The sequence below is a fragment of the Hippocampus comes genome, unplaced genomic scaffold (genome assembly GCF_001891065.2).
Source record: "Hippocampus comes isolate QL1 unplaced genomic scaffold, H_comes_QL1_v1.1 scaffold261, whole genome shotgun sequence".
NCBI classification, from domain to species: domain Eukaryota; kingdom Metazoa; phylum Chordata; class Actinopteri; order Syngnathiformes; family Syngnathidae; genus Hippocampus; species Hippocampus comes.
Genome location: NW_017805824.1, coordinates 516,260 through 543,334, shown reverse-complemented (window position 1 = coordinate 543,334; position 27,075 = coordinate 516,260). Strand labels below are relative to the sequence as shown.

The 27,075-nt window shown below is 41.7% G+C and overlaps 3 protein-coding genes across 6 annotated transcripts in view; 2 read left to right on the top strand and 1 right to left on the bottom strand.

Annotated features, from left to right (window-relative positions):
- Positions 1-2,466, top strand: part of prtga (protogenin homolog a (Gallus gallus)) — a 39,192-nt gene extending 36,726 nt beyond the window's left edge. The window contains exons 16-19 of the mRNA XM_019886786.1: positions 110-233; positions 302-443; positions 828-941; positions 1,352-2,466. Of these exons, the coding sequence (XP_019742345.1) occupies positions 110-233; positions 302-443; positions 828-941; positions 1,352-1,759 (788 nt within the window). The 3' untranslated portion in view covers positions 1,760-2,466. The remainder of the gene's footprint in view (positions 1-109; positions 234-301; positions 444-827; positions 942-1,351) is intronic.
- Positions 2,467-7,306: 4,840 nt separating this feature from the next.
- ccpg1 (cell cycle progression 1) lies at positions 7,307-19,136 on the top strand. Of its 3 annotated transcripts, none has more exons than XM_019886600.1 (11): positions 7,307-7,415; positions 7,955-8,035; positions 8,849-8,966; positions 10,235-10,317; positions 10,397-10,592; positions 10,723-10,818; positions 13,535-13,840; positions 14,197-14,285; positions 14,444-14,569; positions 15,761-16,878; positions 18,105-19,136. In XM_019886600.1, the coding sequence occupies exons 2-11, from the start codon at positions 7,976-7,978 to the stop codon at positions 18,295-18,297; spliced, it is 2,385 nt and encodes a 794-aa protein (XP_019742159.1). In that variant the 5' UTR covers positions 7,307-7,415; positions 7,955-7,975; the 3' UTR covers positions 18,298-19,136. The 3 variants fall into 3 exon arrangements, with proteins under 3 accessions (XP_019742159.1, XP_019742161.1, XP_019742160.1); XM_019886602.1 differs by having other exon boundaries at positions 15,761-16,914; positions 18,105-18,215; XM_019886601.1 differs by lacking the exon at positions 10,723-10,818 and having other exon boundaries at positions 7,308-7,415.
- LOC109525823 (GPI mannosyltransferase 3-like) lies at positions 18,858-27,022 on the bottom strand. Of its 2 annotated transcripts, XM_019886610.1 has the most exons (15): positions 26,903-27,022; positions 26,791-26,814; positions 26,608-26,729; positions 25,068-25,193; positions 24,838-24,961; positions 23,225-23,342; positions 23,020-23,124; positions 22,803-22,933; positions 22,579-22,719; positions 22,445-22,496; positions 21,199-21,410; positions 21,044-21,108; positions 20,319-20,523; positions 19,289-19,466; positions 18,858-19,210 (listed from the first exon to the last, which is right to left on the bottom strand). In XM_019886610.1, exons 4-15 carry the CDS (start codon positions 25,177-25,179, stop codon positions 19,076-19,078), a joined length of 1,578 nt encoding a protein of 525 aa, XP_019742169.1. In that variant the 5' UTR covers positions 25,180-25,193; positions 26,608-26,729; positions 26,791-26,814; positions 26,903-27,022; the 3' UTR covers positions 18,858-19,075. The 2 variants fall into 2 exon arrangements, with proteins under 2 accessions (XP_019742169.1, XP_019742168.1); XM_019886609.1 differs by lacking the exon at positions 26,903-27,022 and having other exon boundaries at positions 25,068-25,244; positions 26,608-26,814.
- Positions 27,023-27,075: the final 53 nt, after the last annotated feature.

The window sequence follows — 27,075 nt, the reverse complement described above, 5'->3', positions numbered from 1 at the left end:
TTTTTCATTCATAGAAACAAACTGGTTTATAAAAGGAAGTGCGGTGGAAACAAATGGTCGGAATCGAGCCCACAGGATTATTGTGACCTCCTCATTTTGGTTTTTACAGTCTTTTCCGATGGCTTCTACCACCTAGACCAAATGTCAATGACAGGCATCACCGTGGGGGTCTCCATTGCACTCATGTGCATCATCATCTGTGCTTTCATCATAGTATGCAGAGGCAAACACAGGTGCAGTCTACTAGTTGTTTGCCATCCACGGTTCAGTCAGTTTCATGTTACTTGTTTGTTCCTCGTAGGAAACAATCAGCCATCAAAATGCACAGAGAAGGAAGGAATTTGCCCGCCTCTACTGCAGGACGCCCCGGCTCACAGGGCCAGGCTGAGAACCCTGACGTGAGCGTTGCCGTGATGAGCCAGAATTATTTCATCGATACCAAGGTGCTTAACACGGAATGTAACACAGCTTTGAATCATCTACTTATCAATTTTCAGCTCTGTCAAGAATTTCTCTATTAAATAAGAGTAAATTACTGGCAGCATAGATGCCAGTAATTTACTGTTATTTTACAATGCACCCACTCTAATTTATTTTAAAAGTATAGTACCGGTACTTTATTTTGAAGTACAGTACTTGGCAATAGAATAACTGTGCTCTGTAATTTTTACAGTACAGTATACGCTATTTTAGTTATCAAATCTTCTATAGGACTGCATCAAATTTACATGGCGCTTTTCTGAGATGCTTCTCATAGCGGTACACTAGACATCTCCCTGGTTTCATATTTTGTATCATGCTTATGCTTACTTTGCCTTCTTTCCTAGGGTGGAACAAATCTCATCATAAATTCCCTTGGTCCAGTTCAGTCCAGTGCTGAGAAGAAAAGCAAATGGTTTTCCTTCAGTGGCCATGGCAACAAAAGCGGTAAAGAGGTGCAGGTAAAGTAAATACCGCCACTGAAATCAAGCATATGCCAAAGTGTAATGGAACCGAGTCGAATTGTTCTACTTTAACCCTTTCAGGGTTACTACAGTGGACATCTTATCAGGTTCCAGGTTATCTTTATTGGTGCATGAAAGGGTTAAAACACGTCATTGTTTGTTTGTGTTGCACCCCATTTATCGAGATACGTATCCAATTGTGTTTTATTGGAGAGATGGACACCATTCATGGTCATAATTTCTCACAAAAATTCGGAAATATCGATATACAACACATTATTTTTGATATGACACAAATGAAAATCTCTGGTGTAACCAATGTGACCCTCGCAGCTCACACATGGAAAACCAAGTTTGTGTGTAACCTAAGATGTGTTGTTTTTTTTTTTCTGCTCTCTGTATTGTAGAAGACAAGACGCGGGACTGTTTCCTACCAGCCGGGCTCCACTGTACTGACCTTCAAAGAGGAACTGTCGGTCCCCGCAGAGCAGCCCGCCTCACCGCAAAGTCTGCTTGGGCATCCCGTGGATTCGGAAGGGTCTTCCAACAGCGAGGGCAGCCACGCCACCACAGACTCCGGTCGCTTCTCGCAAGACGATACGGAGATGAGCCACCTGTCGTCTGGTCCGAGCAGCCGCCAGTCGTCCGTGACGACGGCGGAGGACAGCGGTAGCAGCGAGGAAGAGGAACAAGCTTGTCGTCTAGCCCGGGACGGTCAGACGGATTTGAGGTTGGTGGAGTCGGTTGAGGATCTCTGCTGTCATCAGGAAGCCCAAAGCGCTCGGCCTCTGCTCTCAGTGTGTGAGGTTGTGTGAGTATCTTATGTGTGTGGATAACGAAAAGCTAATTGAGCATTTATTCCATATCCTTGATATTTAGCTTCAGGTTCATCAACTAGTACTACTTGACAATTCAGTGCACTAGTAGAATCTGTGTCTGACTAAGTTGCTAGTAACATTTCTAACACGAGTACTGCCTACTAGTACGTAGTATGGCCTTGAGGTCTATGTACTAATAACCACTTTGCATTCACTAGGAAGATAATTCAGCGCACTAGTGTAGCATTTCAATTTTGGAATACCGGTACTTCGAAGGAGAATTAACAAGTTACTAGTGAGGCAAAATTTGGCAGTACTTGATATTTGGGTGTTACTTGTAATATCAGCGAAGTTCGAGTTGATAACTAGTAGATTTTAATGTCACAAAACGTACTAGTAGCGTGCAGTTGTCAACTCATGCAGTTTTGCCTCGCATGTAGTTGGCCTAGTCCGAAATAATACTAAAGTGGAGGGAAGTGCAGTGCACCGCGCAAAAATATCATATAGTCGTGGAAAAATCATGATTTGTATGACACTAACCACTAGTGCACTGATATGTCTTGCCAGTGAAGACAAAGCATGTACTAGTACATGGATCCAAAGCGGGAAATCATTGATATTGAGTATGCTCAAAGCGCTTTGCCTGTGTGTGTGCCTGTATGAGACTTTTTTTTTTTCAAACCTTCACCCTCAAGCTTGCTCAATTTTCAGCATTTTATCTCAGCAGGCATTTCGTTTTTTTGTTTTTTTTTTTGTTGTATTCTTTATATTTTGTATATCATTTAAAAAAAAAACGAAATCTCACCCACCATGAATGTTAAAGAAAAAAAACTTTATTTAAGAGAGTTTATCACTGGAGCGAAAGGGAAGTCCTTTTCGCTGATTATCTACCTCGGTTCACTTACGAGCCAAACCTCCGCTGTATATTTAATAACTACTGTCTTGTGCGACTTTCCATAACCTGTGATACTTCATGATGATTTTTTTTTTCTGATTGTCCTCCCATTTCGTCTTGATTTTCCTTTTCCCTTTCTTATTCACTGGAATGTAAGTAAGGGCGGCGTAGCTTCCATTGCTTTCTGACGCCGAATGCAAAACACACATTTGTCTCCTCGGGTGTTGCCGAGGTCCTGAGCCAGTATTAAGACGTGTTTTCCAATCCATTCTTGAGTCACGGCGTGGAAGCAAGTAATGTATATTATTGTTTGTTTGTGTTTATGTTTGTGGACAGCTTCCCTGCTGTTCCTGTTTTTATACTACCTCCCATTAATTTGATTCTATGTCGGCTTTCTTAAACTCAGGGAACAAAGTTTTAGTACATTGAAAAAAAAAAATCATGTAGTGTTACATGGTGAACTGACAGGGTATCTTCTCAGTACTAAGTAAGCTGCGTGTCGAAATGCCGAATAGATTTGCTATGAATGTATCTCTGTGCCAGTAGCTGAGACATCCCTCACAAGACCCGAATCCTTATGTGATTCTTTTTTTGTTGCTGTTGTTGTTGTATTGTTTGTCTTTTACGTCTACCTCCTGCTTGTGTCCGTGGGCACACAGCAAGCGTATGGCCAGCCATTTTGAGCATTTCCTCCATATGCTTGACAGCCACTTCAAGGTCCAAGTACATTCTCGTTCCTCACGAGGAAGGCAATTCAGCACACTTGCAGCATGTCAAATAAATGCTCAAATGTAATCATTCCAAATCCAGCTGAAGATGTGTGCGCTTTTTATCGTCACTAATTAGGACTGCTTTGTCATACTAGTACAGAAATTGCGTGTTTGAAAACAAACAAAAAACATGCATATTTTGGCATAAAATGAAGACATACATAGAATAATAAAAGATGTGTTATTGACATTTATGACAAGAATGTTGGAACAACGAAGCAAGGTCGTCGTTTGCTCCAAAACAATTTGCTGAGTTGCTGGTAATTTTATCTTTCATTTGGGATTCGATAGAAGGGACAACATTTCTGTCAACAATTTGTTGTAAAATGCAAGACAGCCAACTGTCACAAAAGTAAAGCTTAAAACATTTCATGAAATGTTCCCAAATAAAGAAATGAATCAGATTTTCTGCCCTGAAATTGTGAGTTCACCCAACTTTTTAAAACTTAATTTGAGTTGAATGTATTTTATTTTACAGCTTAGTGAAGTGATATTATAAAATTCCACAAATGCAATTTTGCACTTCACTAGGAGTATTTTTAGTGAGGAAAAACGGCATGCTAGTGCCTGGACCTTAAGCTGTATATCAAGATTTGAACGAAATGCTCAAACGGCTTCATACTAGTGCCGGCAGTGGCACGCAGGTACTGAACCACCTGATAATTGGCCTTAACGTGGACGCATCTCGACTCTGGGAGGCCGAGCGCGGCTTCCCGTTTCTCAGGTAGAGGACGCGAATCCATGAAGAGTGATTGGAGTAACACCGCGAGTGTTAAATCATCAGGGATGAAAGTGAAGAATCTTAGTGAACGACATACGGTTCAACTTCCTGAAAATGTCTATTTTTATGAGAGGCTTTGTACTACTGAGTACACGATGTCGTTGAATCTCGCTCCTGATCTTTTTTTTTTTTTCTCGTTTTCCTCTAGAGTAGATAATGATTAGCACTTGTCTGCCAAGTAGTTTTATATTAGTAGGCCAATGCGTAGCGGTGACCGACGCTAGGACCCAAAGACAGTTTCCATACCTGACATTGAATTTGTTTTAAATTAGGGCTGAATGATTTTTAGAAATAATCAAATTTTCTCCCTCAATATTGCAATTGGGAATTAATATGCCACTACTCTTTCAAGTTCTTCTTTACATGTATTTTTAACAAACACTAGCAATAAAACAAGCGCTATTAAAATAAACAATGTCAGCTTTATCATGTTTACACTAAAATCAAATCAAATGTATCATGAATGAATATGAACGACCGTTTATTTATCTACTTCAATTCAAGCTGGGAACTGACTAAGCACTGACTTGCAGTCTTTTAAGCGTTCACTGCGACAAGCAAGTGTGGCGTAAACATGTATGTCAAATGTCAGTTTGAATTCAAGAAATTGTTCAGCCCTAATTTGAGTCTTGTCAGCGGAGAGGAGAATGTGGAATAATCAAATGCATTTGACCAAAGATGAAGATCAGCCGAGGCGCTGTTCCTCAAAACCAAGCCTTTAATGCACGTTAGTGGCCTTGAACTAGGACAAGTTCCCCCCAGGAAAGTGCCAGCAGCATTCACGTCCATGAGTGACGATTGCTAATCATTCCTATGCTGCGCACAAAAACAAATGACCTTCTTGCTGAGTTCCTCCAAAACTGATGCAACCAGATGTTTTGTACATTGTAGGTGAGAAGTATATGCATTCTTAGTGATATCTGTGTTGCAACGGTGCGGCCATGTGTTTGCAAACGTGCACCCAATGATCTTTTCTGTGATTCCGATGCAGCTGGATCTTGGCTTACAAGTCCATTGAAAAATGATATGAATATCGAAATGAATAGAAAGGGTGTTTTACAGTTCCATTCCCCTCAGGAAGCACCCAACCAACACAGTGAAACATTGAAGTCCTTTTACAAAAGACTGCAGCAGAAAGGTCAGCGGGTGCACAGATGTTGTTACATTGGCTGCTTCTAATCAGAGGATTTAATCGGAGGTCGTTTTTGGATGATACAATCAGTTACATTTTGTTTTCAGGAGCAAAGATTATAAACCAAAGATTTTTTTTGAAAAGGTCACCGTTGCATATTGGCGAGAATGGATCAGTTCAAATGCATCGTTTCGATTTGTGGCTTGTTGAACTTGGCCGGTCTTCTCATATGGTTGAGAAGAAACTACGGCACACTGCGCGAAATATTGTGATGGGTATTTTGTTTGGTGTTTAGGATTCCGCTAAAGGGAGGTGTTGTCGTGGGTTTTTTGAATCAGTGGTTCTGAGAATCTGGCCAAATGCAACTTATTCACACATGAGAACAACCTTGCATGTTGTCCTGATCTCTTCTCATGCGTTGCTATCCGATCATGTGAATTGCAAAAAATGGAATTAACAAGTTTCTCGTTTTTTTTAACCTTTGGGCAGTAATGTTGTGATAATGAGTTCAAGTGTCGAGAGCCGTGGGTCATTTTATATAAAACTCAGGGGCACCCCGGGCTGCTCCTCCTCAGAAGACAAAGTCAGGATAATTGAATGTATCTCTTATAATTATCATGCTTTTGTTAATGCTTGTCTGTTTGTCTTTGTCATCACAATGATTTTGTTTTTGACAAAATTGTTTAGATTTTAGACTGTGTTTACTTGTGAAAAGTCTGATTCTCAATAAAACGCAAAAATAAAACAAACTTGTCTTTTTTTTTTTTTTTAAACAAGTGTTGAGTATTTATTTAGTGTATCACAAACCTGCATAGCTGTCCCTCAACCTCACTGATGATTATTTAATTTTATTTGACAACTGGTACCATCAGACGCCATTAGCAGTCATTTAAATCCATGAACAAGAAGCACAAATGAACACATCAATTCTTAGATCAGGACAAAATACAAACACTGTCTTTATGACCCCCATTCTGCTTGCCCTGGATGCTAATCTAACATTCAAGACTTCATCTTTGTTTATTCTTTCTGTAGCTTTGGTTTGCCATTGACATGGTCATCAGATTTTGGACTTATTTTACGTTTAAAAATATAAAGTCATATACAACATACCGTATACTGTCATATGCACCAGTTGAGTGACTACCAGCCACTGTAAATGGGAAATGATCAAATTTCACTTCCTTGGTCTGAAAATGATCAACTACAAATATATCTTTGTTCATCTATCCTTGCCAGCAACATATAGTGACAGAGCAATTAAATGATCTTTCCTTGGATGGCTAAAAGCTACATTAAACCCGTGTGTCCAACTGTTGCCATTTGTTAAGTATTGCATTACAGTACTGTAACCCCTTTTAGCACATCTGGATGTGACGTAATGGGTTCACCAGAAGAGAAGCCGTGTTGTGCATGACACAGTTGGATTTGGATGCTTTTTGTTTCTGTTGCAAATAAAGGTAGGGGAAACATTGCACTAGTTTATGAAATCAAACAGGAGTCATCTACACAAACGGCATATTTGAAATGTTAAAAAAATAATATCTTGGAAAATGTGTAATGCCATGGGTGCAGCTCATGAAAAATGATTATATTTTATAGTGAATCATAAATGTCCGCGTGTTCTGTTTTCTTGGGCTCCCGTCACTCGAAAAAGGCAAAGTAAAATTATTTAACCAATTTTTTTTTCAATGACAATGTTTTCAAATAGTGTACAAGCGAAGAGTTTGTTAAATATATAATTTCCTTTCCAACGTTAGGAATGCGGTATGCTTTCTATTTACAGTAGTCACGTTTTCTTGTTTATGTTTTCAAAATGCGACGTCGTCAATTCCAACATGCACACGGTTGGTCCCGCCCCACCTCAACCAGTTTGGCTACCGCGTTGCCTGTTGGGAAATGATGTTTTGTCAGTTCGATACATGACTTTCTCTTCGCCATCCTCTTCTACTTTAGAACTACATTTCCCAGGGACTACCAGCTTTGTTGTGACTATGAGCCCAGGCCCGTGAGTCGTGCAATAATTATTGGCCTGCCTGCAACCAGCTGCATCGTCGGTGGACACTAAAATACAGGTTTCTTCTTCTGCGAACATTTTCTTTGAATAATTATTTTCGATAGTTTTTCGGGATAATGAATTGACGTTTTCGACACGAACTGGTGACGATGCACATTATTTGTCGTTACTTAGCGCGTTTAGAACCAGTTAATCAAGGCAATATAACGTCACTAGCAAAACACTGTCGCGTAACGTCACTGTTCTGCTTTTTTTTTTTTTTTTCTTTTTGGTCAAATGGACTAATTCGTATATTCTATGACTTTTCCAGTGTGCTGCTTAACAAAATGCAAGGGCGGCAGCTTTTTTTGCCATTTCAAATGTCTTATTATAAACTACTTAACGTCATGCTTTTCAAAATGGTAACATATTAACTCAAGTTCACGAGCATAACTGATGAACTCAACCCATGAGTCAGAGTCTCTGACACATGGTGGTGGTTGGTGTTTTATGACGCAACAAGGCCCCTTCGTTGAATAAAAAATTGCCTTGTGCAACTCGTGTGTTGTAAATAAAAAATGCGTAAGTGTTCAGTTCATCTTTTTGCAACTTCCCCAGCGTTGCTGTCAAACTGGCATCATGTCAAACACATCCAGTGATACCGAGTCGTCCTGTGGCTGGAGCATCATCAGCATGGAGGTGAAACACTCAACTGTCACAAGAGCTGCAGCTGTAACTAAGCACTTTAGAGAACACGAGAGAAAACATTAATTAACACTAATACAAGCATAGCAAACCAACAAAATCTTTTTTTCCATTCTTCGACAAGCGAAAAGCCTACTATCACTAATTGATCGCACATATCGTCACAGCTTGAGCATGATACCCACTAAAATGAAAGAATTAATGCATTCAAAAAAGTCAAATTTATTAAGCATCTACTGGGAACATATGTTATATTTACTACTCACAAAAATCTGTGAAATTTTTGCTTGAGCCTAAAATGCACTAAGCCGTTACAGGCAAACTAAGTTTGACCTCTGAACTTTTGACTGCACGTGTCCACCTGTTCATGATTGAGTAGATGTCGCGCAACTTGCCATTTTGTAACTGAAAACATTTCCATGGATTTCCACTTTTTCTCTGGCTTTTGAAGACATTCTTCACTTTTGTTGCATCAGACTCATGTCTAAATGTGCACAATGAAGAATTTGAATAATTTCAATTGTACTATCTATTATATTACCTAGCTACCCTATTCAGTAACATGGGACAACGTTTAAGAAATACTTTTTTTTTCTAAATCTCATTGGATTGAATGATTGCCTAATTAAGTGTCCAATGAATACCAATCAAATCAGAAGAGCTCTGGTGTATTGTGGTCAACTATGATCTTTATTTATTTCAGATCATATGTCTAATATTATCTTTGCCCGTAGCCTAACAGTTCACATCAAATGAACTGTGCGTTGAAATCCTCTAATGTCTCCACGCTTTGTATTGTGCTTATAGGGCTCCGATATTGAGACTTTGGTGGCAGACATCACGGGGCAGCCTGTAGCTGATACCCAAGAAGGTCCTGCTTTGGTGGAACCTGAACTGCAGGACTCTCAAGGCTCAACTTCTGCTTGTATGCATCCCCCTGTTAACTCATTCACTCCCAAAGACGTTTTTAAACGTCTTTTCAGACTTGGTCTAGAATTGGTTGGTACTGAATAGGTTAAGAGCGACACTGTTACAAATCATAAATGTACAAAGTATTACTCTGAAGCATGTCTTTGGACATTTCGTTAAGAGTACATCTGAATATGACCTTTTGGAAGGCTGCATTGAACAAACTTTAGTGACCTTCTACTGCAGTTCCAAGACGATCTAGTTTCGAGTTAAGCGGTGTACTCGCATACTGATTACCTTATGAACCATTTCTTAAGTGTGAGAGATTATGGAAAGCCATCTGAGCATTTATTCAATATCCTAAGACAATTCAACACTTGCAGAACAACTAGGGCACATTAATAGAATGACTGACTTCTTACTAGTGACGTTTACAGATTTCTGTACGCTTGTAGAATGACTTTGGCAAATTAGTAGAACCACATGATATCTAGTGAGGCAAAATTAGTTGTCATCTCAGTGCGAAAAGTCAGGTCCGGGACCCTACTAGTGCGTGACACGTGCCGACTAGTCAGGCCAATTTTTGTCACAAGTTCAGCACAGTAACTTAATCGCATACTTAAAGACCAAAAGTGGGACCGGTTCTGAAAGAAAATGTCGATGTAAGACAGTCTTAGTATGCTAAGCACACTAAAATGAGTAGGGCGCATGAGAATAACTTCTAATTGTAACGTTGTTTCCACTGCTGCCCTACGCTACTTTATGACATTTCTCAACACTAATAGTACAACTACTCATTATTGGTGTGGCAAAACTGCACTAGATGACATCTGCCCACTACTATTGGTGAAACCCTAGGTGCTAACAAATATAATTTTATAATGTCACTCGTGGTACGAGTAGCACACAGTTGTCAAGAAATGTGCAACTTTCCATCGTTAGTAACATTTACCTGTCCAACTAGTATGCCAAAGTTTTCCTGGACACCACGAATGTGGAAAAAAAATTGTCAATTGTCTTTGAGGGAGGCCTCGAGCATTTATTGGATATTCTTGTTACCAAGACATTAACTAGTAAGACAGTTGTTCTGCTAGTGCTCTGTCATCATATTAGTACGCTGAATTGTCTTAGTAGTGAGGAGTCGGACAAGAGCACACATATAAAGATGGACCTCAAGTTGGATAACAAGAACATTGAATAACTGACTTTTCACTTGAGTCTTTCCTCACTTTTGATTGGAAAACATTTTGTATTCCTCCCAACTAATGCTTCTGATATTTCTAGCTGGATGTAATGATGACAAAGATGGCTCGCTGGATGACACACTGGGAGACCAAACTATGGACAAGACACTGTGCACCTCAGAGGTGAGAAGAACGTCACACAGGGAACCTCAAAGTCACACGGTCGCGACTTTCTGTACAAATGGAACCTCGCCCCCCTCAGGGTGGAGCTGATGACCCGGCGGGGGAAGACCGTGTCGCTGTCTTGTCCTTCAGCGACCACTCGGACATTGTGACGCTACAAGAGCTGAAGGAGGACGAGTGTGACGGCACAGAGGGAGCGCTAGCCGCCGACGAGGGCTCGTTTCTGGGCATGTCGTGCAGCAGCCAGTATGCCTTCACCACCGCCGCAGATCCTGGTAGGACCTCAAAGCCTCGATGCTCGTGACTTCTGGTTGAACCATTCATTACGTTGGGGAAGAATGTTTCCCCAAAAATTATCCCGCGACATCTTCCTTGTTATTTGTTCATTTTACATCACCAAATCAGGTCTGAGGTTGAGTGACTGGAAAGTTGCGCAAAGCCTTGTGAACTTGGGCTGCCGTCTACTACGAAGTCGGCTCGCAAGAGGCCGGGCTTTTTCAGGTGGTCAAAACGTGTTTGCGATCAACTAATCAACAAGAGAAAGCTGTCGGGACACATGCCCAGACTAATCATGATCACTAATATGCTTTGCTGTTTTGCACCGTTTTACTGCTGGTTTGTATTTGGTGTCTTGTTTGCTATGCATATACTTAAGACTGTGTTTCCTCAAACTATTGAGACACCGTATTTTACATTGGAAAAACTCAAACAAGTATATATCGCCTACCGAAATAATCATATCTCATCTGAATTTCCTCGCAAAGTTGTTGAGGTCTGTTTAGTTAACACGGAGCTATTAAAATGAATCCTCACTATTTGGGGGGGATAGGGATGGAGCCCTGCTCCAAATAGCAGCAATTATGATTTGCAAAAATGTTTTTTAATTGGTGTTTTGATTTGCAATGCGTTAAAGGTTTTTTTTAAATCTTACAAAATGGACAACTGGGAGCTCCCAGACTCAGCAGCATGTCGTCTAGTTACATTAAAACAAATATCCCCTTCAAGTTTACTGCAGTATTGGTTTTCCCAAATGTCAGTATTCTTTAACAGAAATGTTCATCTTTTCTGCTTACTTTTATCTCTGTTTTAAAGCTCAAAAAGAAAAAAGTGTATTCTCGACGCAGCTATTGGCCAGCAGAGAAGTGAACATCTCATCCACACGACCGCCTTCTCTCCGTTGCGTTTTGTGGGTGTTCCTTTTTTTCTTGTGTGAGCCAGCTCGACCTCTTCGTCACACTGGCTTTCTGTGGCAAAAAGTCGTGCAACATGCGCAGCCATGATTGACTTTGACTTGCTGCACTTTGCGATCAACTTCTGTCCCGGCTATAATGTGGCTTACACAGACACACACAGGCACTCGCTCACCCACTTTTTTCTTTTTTCCATATCAATGTGATCGGCAACCTTATCTCAAGCGGTTCAACCTCTCTCTAGAGCTATGTGGTTGATGTAGCAAATTAGCGGCTAGTTCTTAGTTAGCCTGCAAACTTACTCCTCCCAATGGACTACTAGTGTGTGTGTGTGTGTGTGTGTGTGTGTGTGTGTGTGTGTGTGTGTGTGTGTGTGTGTGTGTGTGTGTGTGTGTGTGTGTGTGTGTGTAGTTCTTAGTTAGCCTGCAAACTTACTCCTCCCAATGGACTACTAGTGTGTGTGTGTGTGTGTGTGTGTGTGTGTGTGTGTGTGTGTGTGTGTGTGTGTGCGTGTGTGTGTGTGTGTGTGTGTGTGTGTGTGGAGTGGGGGGGGGGCTTTATTTATTTAACATATTTAATACACAAAAAACCTTGGCATGTTTTACATGGTTGAAAGTACAAATGCTGTCATTTCAAGTAATTAACACTCCCGCCGCGTGTAGCGAGATGCTAGCGGGCAGAGCTGCCTCTTTGCTTGTGTTTATATAATGTTAAGGGGTAATGTTACAAGTGCATGTAGTTGTGATTTAAGATAAGAAAAGGAAAAAAAAAAGATTTGTAGAAGGCTGGGATTTATTACACTTTAGCTAAAGTCTGTAGCCTTAATTTAGCTTCGCTCACTGGACCGTTGGCAATATTTTCTCCTCACCCGGTGCACGAGTCTTGAAAGGCAGAGCAACCTCTTAAAGCAACATGCAGTTTTCGCTGCTGACTGGCAGTTACTCACTGCACGAGCAACCAAGCTAGATGGTGCTGTGGGTTGACCAATGCCCGAGAGAGTCACAGCAACGGTCTCGGCAGACAGAGCCAAAATAACTGTTTTTAATTGCTCGCCGTCGGATTGATAAAAAAAACAAAACGCAGATGTCGATAACCGCCAAAATGCCAAATAACGGCCCCGGTAATTGGACGATCACTGGTTTGTAACATCCTACAGGTGAACAGGCTAATTGTGAACTAATGAATGCCATGACTGGGGATAAAAGGAGCTCCCCTGCATTTCATTCACAAGCAAAAGTTAGGTGAGGTTTCAAAACATACTATTGCAAGGAATTTTGTGATTTCTTCGACCCCTATCATCAAAAGGTTCAGACAATCTGGAGAAATCACGACATATAAGTGGCAAGGCGAAAAACCAACATTGAAAACCTGTAATGGTCGATCCCTCAGGCGGCACTGCATCAAAAACGGACATCTATATATAAAGGATATCACCACATGGGCAAATGCGACTGACTTGAATTCTGGAGCAAATTATAGTCCGAAGAACATAGTTTTGACTCATCTTTGATTACATTAGTTTCATCTTAATAAATAGTTTTGCATCATTACACTCTGAAGTATGCACAATATTTTAAAAATGTTGTCACTCTTCAATGTAGAGCCGTACATTTCTACATTGAAGTTTTTTTAAATTTTTTTTTAATCCAAGAAAGAAAACAGTACTTCTTTTCCACAGTGAGGCCATTCAAAAGGTGTCACAAATGCGAATGTAAATGATTCCTCTGTCCATTATGCAATTAGTCATGTAAATTCTTTAGCGCTGTCGAATTACAACACATGGGTCGTTTTAAATTTGATCGAGTAGTTTTTGCTGAATGTTTGTGTTAATGACTCAAATGAAAGAAAGCCTCTGCATGATGAAAAAGTACACACAAAGTACTTACATCAGAATTATTTTGGCATGAATAACCTCACGTATGTATGCATGTTATATATATATATATCATATTTACTCATTTCCCCTTTGTTTATTGAATACACATTGTGGTGATGACAACATTGACTTCTGCATGTGTCTCTGGAAGTTTTCCCAGCCCAGCCGCCACCTGCAGCCCCAAATTCCAGCAGCAGCGATGACGAAGCGGCACCAAACTTGGCGTTGCGAAGGCGCAGGTTGAGGAGAAATACAGCAAACACCGCGACAGAGTCCTGCGAGGAGGAGGAGGAGACCACCGTGGAGTCTGAGGAGGAAGACGAGAAACAGCAGCTGGAGCAAACCGCTGTCGAACCGGCGACGCCGCGAGCACGATGCCAAGGCAGTGGAACCCTCAACTCCTGTATCCTACTCGCCCTTGTCATTGCTCTCAGTATGGGCTTTGGACACTTCTATGGTATGGAATCAGCCACCGAACGTGTTTTTATTTTACGTGTGAGTGGCACATTGCACTCGTGGTTAGCGCATCTGTCTCGCACATGGGAGGTTCAAGGATCGGGCCTTCCTATGTGGAGTTTTCATGGTTTTCATCTTCCTCCCACATTGCAAAAACATGTTAGGTTAATTCAAGGCTGTATTTGCCACCCTCTGTCTTGCCCAAATTTTTCTGAATAAAAAAATCTCACAGCTCAGTATCAAATAAAATGATCACAATAAGTGCATAAATGCATCCTTGCATTTCCAAAACCACCATATTTTAGGAAAGGAAAAATGTTTGTTGACCCATTAACATTAATCTTGTCTTCTTTACAGGCACCGTGCAACGACAAGAGAGACAGAAAACAGCAGACAAAGTCAGAGAGAGTGAGCTTGACAGTGTGAGGGACGTGCTTCATGATCATGTTAGTATTGATAGCCCACTAATACACTTTTTCATCATCTTTTATTCTAGAAAGTGGATGTATTAATGTTCCATGAAAAAAGGCAACTATCCCTGGCTTCCAGTCAATTGAGGTGACTTTTACATCATTTTGTGTGTCCTTTTTGTTTTCCTGGGCAGGTCAAGAGCGACGGTGTTGGCCTGGACGATTGGGATGAGCAGCAGCTTGTTTCATTGCTCACACAGGTCATCAAGAAGATGAGCAAAGAGAACATGGAGCTCAACGCCATGCAGGAATTTGTTCAGGTAACTTATTTTTCCTTTCTTAAGGCACGAATGAAAAGATTTCCTCGACTGGTTACCAGCAGAGGTCAGGCATTTATTTGCGGGCCCAAGTGAGCAAACTGCCCATGCAATAGTAAGGGACATGCACTTATAGAGTATATGAATGGACTAGCAACGACTCTGCGAGAGAAATGCAGTTCATGCAGTACACAGTTTGTGTTTTACAACAATACTGAAGCATATTTATAATTTCCTGTAAACCTGTGAATGAAATAGCTAAATTATGAGGTAAGAATATCTGCGAGTGGCGTACGTTCTTTGCCGGTTACATTCAAAAGAATGGGAATGAGCCCCGCGTTTTCATGTACCCATTTTTTTCATCTTCATTCTCACTCGTGTCTTTCTGTAGCAAATTGCGTCTTCCTTGAATGGCACTCTTATCTTTTTAGAGATTAAAAAAAGTGATGAGGGACAAAATGTTGTATGAGGAGCCTCAGCATGCAATACAGCCTCACCCAGTTCACATCACAGGGAGTCTTATGCTTAATTCCGTAATGTGAGTTGATGAGTGTCCAACTGTATTTTTTAGCAGTGCTTGGGTCCTGGTCGCATTCGGAATTATTGCGCCCTATGCAGTAGCCCAGGGGTGTCCAAAGTCGGTCCTCAAGGGCCGCTGTCCTGCCTGTTTTCCAGCTTTCCCAGGAGCAACACACCTGATTCAAATCATCAGGATCGTTCTAATGCTGCTTCAGAGCTGGCTGATGAGCTGATCATCTGAATCAGGTGTGTTGCAGCCCAGAGAGATGGAAAACGGGCAGGACAGTGGCCCTCCAGGACCGGAGCTGGACATGCCTGCAGTAGCCCATATCCTCACTATAGCTAGACTCAGTCATAAGGACACATACAAAGAAAGATAAACATTCAATCTCACATTTACATGATCTCTTTGATTGGCAACTGGATCCACGCTGCCTGCGCTGAAGTCAGGCGAATGCACCACTACATCATGAGTGACGTTAGAATAGTTGTTATGCTAATCATAAACCTTCAAACAACTGCTGCTTTACACATGAAGCAGTAACATATACAAACGGAGCATACACCTGACTAAACACAAGCATCTATTCTCTCTATTCTGCTCACTTTTCCTGGAGTTCACAGGAGTTGTCTTCTTTTTTTCCCCACATTCTTTTTTTTCCTGATCCCAATTAGGTCCAGCTAGACGCCCAGGCATTGTTAGCAAGACAGAGGGAGGTGGAGAACCTAGCATTGACCACCATGAACCAACAGCTGCAAAACTCTTTGGGGCAAGAGGAAAAGTCCCTGTCCACCTTGCAGGACGAGCTGAGGAGCCTGCGCTCCAGGATTCGAGATCTGGAGGCTACGGGGGCCACAGCCGATGCGCTGCTGTCCGAAAACCGGAGGCTGAAGGCGGAGCTGGAGAGCGAGAAGGAATTGAGGAAGAAGTTCAAGAAGGAGAGGAAGCTTACACATGAGGCAGAAGCCCAGGAGCTCAGGTCCAGACTGCGGGAGCTGGAGAAGAGGCTGGTCTTTGAGCAGCAGCGCTCTGACATGTGGGAGAGGCTCTACCTGGAAACCAAAGACAACCAGGCTAAAGGAGACATGGATCCCAAAGTGATGAAAGCAAAAGTGCGCACATCGGGGATCGTGAAAGAGACATTTGATGCAGTCAAGAACTCAACCAAGGAGTTTGTCCACCATCACAAAGAGCAGATTAAGAAAGCCAAGGAATCTGTGAAGGAAAACCTGCGCAAATTCTCTGATTCCGTCAAATCCACTTTTCGCCACTTCAAAGATTCGGCGTCCACCTTCCTCGACAAAATGATGAGAGAAGATACAAAATATTATGAGGCGAGAAAGTACAAGAAAAAAAAGGATCATCCCAAACAGGACGCCAACACACGCAAACCAGGAGACAAAGTCCGTAAAGAGCAAGGCCAGAGCGCCAACCTCAAAGGATGCCGAGGAGTGTTCGATTGCGCTTACCAGGAGTCCACGAGCGTTTTCAACAAAGCCACGGAACCCATACGAGCAGACGAGTTCCACCAGCTGCTGTGGAGCTACTTGCAGCGGGAAGTCCACCACTTCCATCACTGGAAGGAACTGGAGAGCTTCATCAACGGCTTCTTCCACAACGGCCTCTTCATCCACGACCGCATGCTCTTCACGGACTTTGTGAGCAGCGTGGAACACTACCTGGTCAACATGCCCGAGTACCACGGCCTCCACGACGACGTCTTCGGAGACGTCGACGACTTCATCTACAGACACCTCTTCGGAGACGCGTACGGCAAAAGCGATGGGCCCAGGTGAGCAGACTGCTGACGTCCCAACTGTTCCGCAAGGTTGGGGGGAAAGAGCCGTCGCCCTCGACTCAAATCTAAAATATCTCAGATTACCTTTCCCAGTTGAAATGAATGGCAACTAAACTGCTTCAGTTCCCATTTATGTGCTTTTCAATAACAAAAAAAAATAGCTATGTGCACTCTTGTAGAATAGTGTAAAATAAAGTGATACTGCCTGCACTAAACCTAATCTTAATTTAAGTTAAAGAAACTTTATGCTTATGTTCAGGGGTTATCCGGCCTTTCGCCCAGGATCAGCTGGGATAGCCTCCAGCAATATTCCCATGACCCTCTTCAGGATAAGTGGTGTTGAGGATGGAGGGGGGGTGTGTGTGTGTGTGTGTGTGTGTTTGTTTTGCACATCGTCAGTCTCCCCTTTCTGAGCGCCGCTCGTTCCTACCGACTGCTGTCAGGCTGCTGAATAAAAAAATAAAATATGTGAAAAACCAGTAACAATTGTAAATACCACAGCCACCTTACACCAGTTGCATATATGCTTATACAGTAATCCCTCATTTATTGCGGTTCATGGGGACCAAAACCACCCGCAATAAACTAAAATCCACGAAGTAGCGACCCCCCCCTTCCATATAGGTACATGTACATAATATTTATAAGGCCAAATTTAATGGTATACATACATGCATGTAGAAGTAAATTTTGAAATAATGACTTAATGCTGTATACTAATAGATTTAAACATGTATAAGTTAGATTAGTTTATGAATAACAAAATACAGTAAACATATACTTATAGTATATGTTGCTCTATGTGACTCGCTGTTGTTTTGCTGACTTTCGCTGCTTCTCGAGGACCTTTTGCGGATTTTTGCGATTTTTTTTTTTTTTTTATGTTTGAAAAAATCCGCTATGCACTGAAGTCGCGATAAACGAACCGCGAAATGGCGAGGGATCACTGTATATATATATTTATATTTATATTGCACTTATATTGAACTGTGTACAGCTCTCTTCTGAAACATTTATTTTGTGCTTGCAAACAGTTTTTTTCTTCTTTCTCCCCCCCAATTTTGCTGCTGTAGACTGTAAATTTCCCCAGTGTGGGACAAATAAATGATATCTTAATGATTAAGTTTTTGACTCAGTGATACAGAGGCTTGCCAAATGCGCGACTCGCCTACGACTCTTTCATCATTGTATTCTTACTTGTAAATACTCCCTGTGTTCAGTCTTGAATCTCCCAGCGGGCCTCTCGAACGACCAGACTCGGACTCCCGAGAGGAGTTGAGGACAAAGCATCAAAGTCGTCGGCAGCAGAGACAAAAATTGCGGCATCAGGGTGAGCGACGAAACAGACACATGGCTGACGTGAAAATCGAACTGGGGCCCATGCCGTTGGATCGCAAATACTGTATAGAATGAACACTTTTGGAGAGTTTTGATGTCGTGGTGTGGGAATACCTCCTTCATACCACAATGGGTTGCTGTCGTCAGTTTGCACAATGTTTTGATGTGTTTTAACGCTACTGAATGTCAGGTGTGCTTTTCCATCTGAAAATTTTCAGACGCACTTTAAATGTAGTGGCTTTGGATTTAGATCTTTTTACGTTTAGAATAGAGCTTCTGTTTTGGAAGGCAAACGACGAAACCTTAAAATACAAATCTGCGTTTGAGGATGCTCCCCCACCCCCCCCCCCAACAACTAACAAGTAGTCCGTCTTAGACTAAAAAGTGTTAAAATACCTTTCCACCCAAATGAGACACAAATGCTGTTTTGGCCTCCAAACGTTGCTAAGGTTTGAAAAAAGTTACAAATGTTGACCGTGAAGCAAAGTGGCAATGAATATGTGCCGGTCTGATTTTCAAGCTGCACAGACAAATCGCTTAATTTGTCAAGGTTGTTTTTAAAATCTAGTTACAGCTCAGTATTTTAACACTTTATGGTCTCTTCCTGAAAGTGTGCTCTTATGATATACTCATTAAAAATAGCTGATTGGCAGCTCAAGCTATTGTGATGAGGGGGGATTTCAAGCTCCTAAGTTCAAGCTTGTGTGATGCGATTGCTTTAAAATTGTTGCTGTTCAACCATTTCTTTTTCTAATGTGCGTCTGCAAAAGGGGGGGGGGATGACAAATTCACACAAACTTTTTTTTAATGCATAAAATCTTTTAAAACCTTTTTGAACATCTAGTGCATAAAATCAAACATGAACTTGTGGTTGTCGCAGCCTTTCATAAATAAAGATTCTTCCTCCAACTCCACCCTCGGGAAAATGAGTGTGAAATATATCGACTGTTTTCGTGTAGTTGTTTTCATGCAGAAATGCTGTGATCTTCTACAAGATATGAAAAAAACAAACGTCAGCATTAAAGTACCACATCTGCTTTGAAGCCAGATTTGTCTGCACTTTTACCTTTTCCATAACGTCAAAGAGAACCAAGTGAGTCGGAAGTGAATGCGCATGTGGATACGAAGTTCGAAGCCAGAGAAGCGGGTAGTCATTGAACCTGTCCGATTCGTTCACATCGTCCACCTGGCTGAGATTAGGCGGGCACTCGGGGAACCTCATCTTTAGTGGGCAGTGGACATGGCTGCAAGGGGAGAAAGAATAATTTTCAAGATCTGCATACGGTGCATCCAGACAGTATTCAGTGCTGAACTTTTTTCCATATTGTCATGTTATGGCCTTGTTCTAAAATAGATTCAATTTTTTTTTCCCTTCACTCAAAATAACACAAAGCACTCATAACATTTACAGTTTCAGTTTTGTAAATGTATTAAGAAAAAATAAAGAAAAGAGGAACATAAAGAAAAGAGGAACATAGAGCGGCTATAGAGTCACGACCGGTGTGTGTGGCTGTTTTTATTCCGCTAGAACTAGCAGCGCCCCAATCCATATGAGAGGAATTATGACCTGTTCGAAATATTGGTCAGTATTAAACACACCCCTCATTATTTCTGCTCGACAAAAAAAATAAAACAAAATTAACACCAGGGTTGCTGGAAGGTCCAGGGGTGCAAAACACCTTTTGGACCTGAGGCTTGGAGTTCCAATGCTGGTTTGGGTGAATGGTCACACTCAGTTTGCCAAATGTAATTTGTACTTAAAACAAAAGACAATGGAGTGCCTACTAGGACATCTTAAATTCATCAGACATTCTCCCATATAAAATGAGTTTCAATATGATTGGTTAAGTCAGAACAGATCTGCTTACAAGTGCAAGTGCACTCTTGTGCAACTTTATTATCTTTTTTTTTCTTTCAATTGAGTTGCACAGTTCATAGATCACATTAATGCTGGAAAAAGTTTGGAAGTGATTTATCTTTGGAGACATTTCATATCCACTGTAGTCATTCATAACCTGTACCATGATGCTCCCTTTCATAAGAAGGCTGTATCTGGAAAAAGGGGAAGCACTCCGATTGCTTTCCGCATTTAGCACCTGTAGTAAGGCGTTGAGTGGCAGGACATGGCAAAGAGGACATCCGGCTGTGAGTCGTCGTGACAAAGGGCATGGATGTGGCTCATGACGTCCAGAGCGCCACGCTGGTGAATCAGGCCCGTGTAGAGGGCTATGAGCAGGTTGGATGCCAACAAACCAGCAGCGGCTGCTCGTCGCCAAGCTCTCATCCGAGCCATCGTTGTTCCTGATGACGCGCACAAATTGTGGGATGCTTCAACTTTCATGTTATTTGTCAAGACAACCACCTTGCCTTGCCTCTTGTGCTGAGAGATGACAAATCTTTTCATTTTTATTTCAAAAACGACTTCATATGCAGTTGAAACAACCCATTTGTATTGTTTCACAGGTAATGTGCAGTAAAATTGAAAAGTATATCCTGGTAGTTATGAAAACAAACAAAAAAATGGGATTGGCAGGTCAGGCTTTTCAAGATCGGGGCTTGGCGTTGGGCCAGAAAATTGTGATTGTTGCACCCTTAATCATTGTAAATCCTCATTCAACGTGAACTAAACTGGGCTGCTCTGAACTCTGAAACTCCCAAGCCTGAAAATGAGTCTTACTCTGGCTCTGCACACCCCAAATATATGAATGAAATTACGTGTTGTGTTTTCCTTCACAGAAACTGGAAAAAAAAACTCCCCCAAAAGACAACCGGCAATGAGTGCTTTGGACAGCTGTTGTAAGAAGTTGTAATCGGGACTTACCACAGAAGATCATACAAAAGGGAAGCACAGGGTAGATGAATCTAAACTCCTTGTGAGGAAGCAGACTGGAAAAGAATTTCACGACATGATACGATGCGACCAGGGTTAATAGTGGGTCTGTGAGGAGAGCGAGTGAGAGAATTTCGATACTTTACCTGTACGCCCCGATGGTCCATGTGATGGCCACCAGCAGGATTGTGTACTTTCTGAACGCGAGGGAGCATCCGTACAAAAAGAATGGCACATGGGGGCCCATTACGACTGGGAAGCCCTGAGTGAGGTACCAGTGCCAGGGATGGGTGCCGAATAAACCAGCCATTCCATCCAAGACGTTCACCTTCAGGAAGTTGAACTGCACGAAGATCCACTACACAGAAAACAACCGATGAGCCAAAAACATTCTTTATTTTGCACACACTAAATACACTGGACTTATTTCTTCAAAACGATGTCTTGGCACATTATCAGAAATCAGGTTTTGTGAAAAATGGATAGTGTAAGGAGGCTAAGTCTGAATAGGTTGTATGGTCCTTTAGCTAAGTTAAATTGGTTTTTTGGGTTTTTTTTTTTTTTGCTTTTTTAAAATAAGACACGGTGTCAAACTCAAGGCCCGGGGGCCCAGATCTGGCCCACCACATCATTTTATGTGCCGCGTGAAAGCAAATCATATGTCAACTTCTATGATGCTTGCTAAAATCCGGACCGAAATGTCAAATTGTCACATGAAATAAATAACGTTGAGATTTTGTGATCATTTTGTTACCCTGTTCCCACTCACTCAAACAATAATTGACCAAACTATTATATATATTGATTTGATGAATTTCAAAACTGGGAATCCATCAATGTGTTGTGTACAAGTAATATGTAAACATTCATTTAGTTTCGCTGTCGTAATGGCCCTCCGAGGGAAGAGATAACCCCAAGGTGGCCCGTGACAAAAATGAGTTTGACACCGCTGAGATAAGAAAACATGTACAGTATTTGTCTCAGAATGTAGAAATTTGCAATTTACAGCAGCAAAATTTGGAGGGAAGTCGAAAAACATGAAGTATTTGCATGCACAACATAAATTTAAAAATTAACTGTACACAGTACAGAATGGACTATAAAATATACATGTTTTTTTTTAATTTAATGAAATATAAGACACTGAATAATGTCATCTTGGGAACGGATATGGTTTTGGTGCCAAAATTCAAACTCAGCACTCCGGTCGGTATGCAACGTTATTCAAGATAATTTGAGAAAATTTGTTCTTTCAGAACCGTGTCTAAACCTGGTAGCCCTTCGCATTGAAAGAAGACGCTTTCAGTTTCAAACAGATTGGCGACCACTGGCCTAGTGTGTTGCTTCTGCAATTTGCATGGTTGTTGTTCAGCGAGTGTGTATATAGTTCACCTTTCCATAGAAGATGGAGTCGATGATGGTTGAAATCACAATGGTAGAAGCCCTAAAGAAAAGACAAAAACACTTATCTCCACACACACACACACAACCAGATCAGAATTATGAAGCTGTGAAGATGAATTAACCCAATGGGGATGTAGTCATGAACCACGAGTCTCAGTTTTTTATCGTCCCGCCAGAAATGGTAAATCAACAGCGGGAGCCAGACAATCAGGGCCGTTGGGCGAACAACAATCGCCAGTGCAATGAGGCTCAAAAATTTTTTGCTGAAGGAGAAATCAAACACGAACAAGGTGTCAGCCGGGAATCCGTGGCACATTTTTTGAGACGTTCGTGACGTGAAGTCGACCTGCTGTGTGTTTTGGATGCTGGCAGGGGGAAGTAGCACAGAGCCAGGCAAGTGATTGTGGCCTCCACGCTGTTAGTCAGCGTTCTGCTGCAACAGTACCATGTGAACCACGAGCACAGATGGCAGAAGAACTGCACACACACACACACACACACACACAAACAAAATCAAAATGCGATGAATGGACAGTCCCTCAAAGACAAACGGGTCTAGTCACCGTCCATTTCGCGACATCTCGATCTTCCAGTTCTCTGACAAGGAAGAAGAATTTGAAATCTGCAAACGCAGTGGCAAGTGCTTGAAGTAGGCGGGGCAGCCAAATCTGCAGGGAAAACAAAAGTCATTTGAATCATTAATCACATCTGACCCGAAACATGCCTGAATATCAAGACCCCAAAAAAGAAAACAATAAAACCACTTTCCAGAAGATACACGTAGTCGCAGTTTATCCAGTGTAGTATTTTGTAAATGACGGCAAAGAAGAGAGGATAGGTGAAGCCTCTTATGCCTTCCTTCCATTCCCACGTCAGATGGCCATAAGTCACACAGTTAAGGTCATAATAATGGGAATAAAAAAATAAAAAATTGCTGATGTAACTGCAAATAGTTTGCGACTGGTCCAAGGCATCCTGTGCATTCTGAACAGATCAAGTGTTTTCATACTTTCCAAAATGAAAGCACAGCGTTGATGTTGAAACTTGGAAACAGTGACTAAGAATAATACGAGTTTTGCGCTTGCGACCACCATGTCTGAGACCCAAGACAAGACCAAGACTTTTGGGACTCCACACTGAGACAAGTTAACCATGACATGACAAAGACCATAAAAAGATTGCATCGTTCAACAGCACCCTGTATTTAAGTTTGTATTTCTTTTGAATACATTTGACCGCCAAAACCGTTGTGTCTGTAACCCTTTCAAAGGACAACATGAAAAAAAAATAAATCTCAAATGGTAACAGTTTTTGCCAACTAAATTATTGCAGATAGTAAATCTGTCGTATATATTGAGAAATAAAGAGTGAAAAAATAGCCAATTTAGTCGATTTGGCAAAAGCTACAGCCAAAGTATAACACGTGTTAAATGAAGCCACTTTAAGGCGGAATCAAAACCTTTTTCCCGAAATATTCATTTCTAAAAGACAAAATTAGATTCTCGTTTGTTATTTAACCCTTTAATGCTTGACCCATCAATGAATAGCCAGAAAAATCAGATTTTTGGGAACTGAGATGTTCATTAAAGTTAACGTCGTCTTTTCTTTCGAGTTTGACATTGTCCTCACCGTTTTACTGAGTTGAAGTGCGCAGAATTTGCATCGTATTTTCTCCTTCTTATCACATTACTGAAGTTGAAGAATAGCAAATCTTCGCTGGTCTTAAAAGATATCCTTTATTTGTCCCACACTGGGGAAATTTACAGTCAGAGTTCAGAAAGGAAACCACAAGGGAGGGAGAAGGGAAAAAAAACACGCTCGAATTATACTCTTCTGAGGATAATTTGAGTCCAGGATAAAAAAAAGACCCTGCACATATAGAAGCATATGACAGTTACAACAAGTCACAAGACATAACATGTAATGAGGGGGCGGATGGATGGGAAGGGGGGGAGGGGGTGGGGGGAGAGAGAACGCAACGCGGCCCGTCCGACCAGCTGCACGGTCCCCGTGCGCTCCGCAGATCACACCACGTCGCGGGGGGAAAAAAAACAGTCCAGTCTTGATGGAAAATCCCAAGTCCGGCAAGACCAAGACTTTTTAAATGTGTTCTTGAGACCAAAACCGACCTTGAGTGCTACAAACACTATTCAAAACGGTCTACATTTAAGGAATCAAATCTCTTGTCTCCTTTTTCAAATAACACTTGTATGCCTACATCTGGTTTTGGTGGTATTTTGGAGATCTTCGTAGCGTTGTACTTGCAGTACTACGCTTGAGAACGACTTCTCGAGACAATGATTCCACTGACCCTCCTGAGGATCTGCACTATAGAAAATCCGTGGATAGGCGGTGCTAAAATAAATGCAGCGAAAGGATATTTGAAGGCCATGCGATGAGCGACCTCCACAGACTGCCAGTACTCATCTGGAACGAAGCTGCTCTGAACCAGAAAACAGTTGACCACACGGAAAATGACAGAAAACGCTGCAACTCTCAGCACATCTACATGGAGCAAGAAGAATGACTTTCACCGGAGTGGAAAATGACAACAATCACAGGCGCCGACAGTTGTACGATGACATCACACAAAACCAGGAAATGAACCCACCTCTCCTAAGGAGAGGATCATATTTGTTTCTGAACAACGGGGACTGGCTTTTGCCAAGTTTCCCTTCCTCCTCATTCCTCTCGAGACGCGAACGCTGTCTCAAAGTCTCCATGTCGATGTTGTGTCCTGAAAGACCAGGGACGTGTGGTCAGAGCAGGCAGAGCCTCCCTGTCAACTCTGCATCTGAAGAGTTAAAAAAAAAAAATCATTTCATAATTAAGTGCATATTTCCCATTCAAGTACATGTGTAAATAGAGAAGATGAATAGTGCTCTTCGTACTTCAAGGGACTAAGCGCACATTAATGAGTGACTTGCAGATCTCGGGCCGCGCGCCGGATTATGACTAAGGTCCATGTTTTTGGGGCTACCAAGCAGTTTTCAAAAGGAGTGGAAAACACCAAAGAAAGCTGCCATTTGGACAATTCCAAGCGCTAGCAAGTTGAGCCCGTGTCGTTTGATGCTCATACTCATACTTAACAAAATATCATCCTGGCGGCCATTTATGGCCCGCAGAATGATATTTTGTTCATGTACTGAGTTTGCTGCCCGTTTGAGACCCCTCCATTAGAAAGCGCCTCGGCCTGTTGAGGACATGCAGACCGAGCCGCCACCGGTGTCCCCAGCGATTCACTTGTATTGAGGTAACTGTGTTTGCCTCCAATAAATGAATCATAACTTGTTTAATTCTTGACCAATTTTTGACCCAGATTGGTTTGTTACAAACATCAGATATGCAGTTATGATACCGGACATGTGGGTAATTTTATAATATATCAAACAGAAGGAAAGACCAAATGCTCTTTATGTTCTAAACTTTAATTTGTAATATTTTATAAAATCCTGGGTAATGGTCAAATTTGCATATTTTATAGGTGTTTTATTTTGAAATGAACATAATTTGGTTGGAGTCCCACGGTAGTGTTGCTTCTCCCAGAAGAGCACTGTTTGTGAGATAAGAAGAGATGGATTTTTAGGTTTTGGGTTTTTTTCTTTATTTATTTAAAATCAGGTGTAATTGCAGGCACTGACGCAGATTTAAAGTTCACTTCAAACTCAAGCTTTAGAGCTTTTGTTGGTACAATCCTGAAACAGTTTGCATACTCAGGCCTCAGGTGGACTAGTTGCCTGACAACAGAGAGTTTATGTTTCAACCGTATTAGAAATGCAAAACAACGATGCATTATTTGTTTATCATATGTTTTAAAGGTGGCCAACACTGCTCTTTGTCGCTGTCGTGCATTATATTTGCTGGAGGCCGGCCCGACCCCAATCATGAACCACTCTGCAATAATTTGTTCCTCCTCTGGCCCCATTGGAAATTAAGAGTCTTGTGCGAATAATTCAACTCAGCCTTGATTCCAAACAAAGTTACAAATGAAAAGCGTTACTGACAATTATGAAAAAGAGTCTTAAAGAACACACCTAGGAAAAACAAACAAGACGAGGCGAATGCAAACAAAAGCGCCCTGACAAGGTGTGGACAGGGTTCAAATTGTAGTTTTAAGCAACAAGGGCTGCTTGGACGATTCCAAAACTTACGGCAGTAGGATCTCAGAACACAACGACAAGAATCCAATTTGAACAGCAAAATCCGCCGGAGCGAGGCAGGATGCGGTGCAGCAATCAGCGGCGTCGATGGAACGAGCTCATGTCTTGCTTATCTGGGCACAGAGTAGATTACCGGTAGCACTGGCCCCTATGTTGTTGCTCAACCCAACTCACCTTGTCACCTACAAAGTAGACAAACTGAGAAAAAAGAGGGAGGAGTCAACTGAGAGGACAACAAAAATCGGTGAACCACAGGTTATGGCGGGGCCATTATTCTTCAACTCACAGCTTTCAAATTAAAAGCTGTTTTGACATAACACAACACTTCTCCACAAATGAGCATATTCCATGTAACGTCTGCCCGGATGACGCAAAGCTCTCTAGACACATCAACTGTTTATTTCAAAATCAGTTGAGTGACTGTCAACCTTCGCCGTGCTCCACCTTCTTTGTACACAC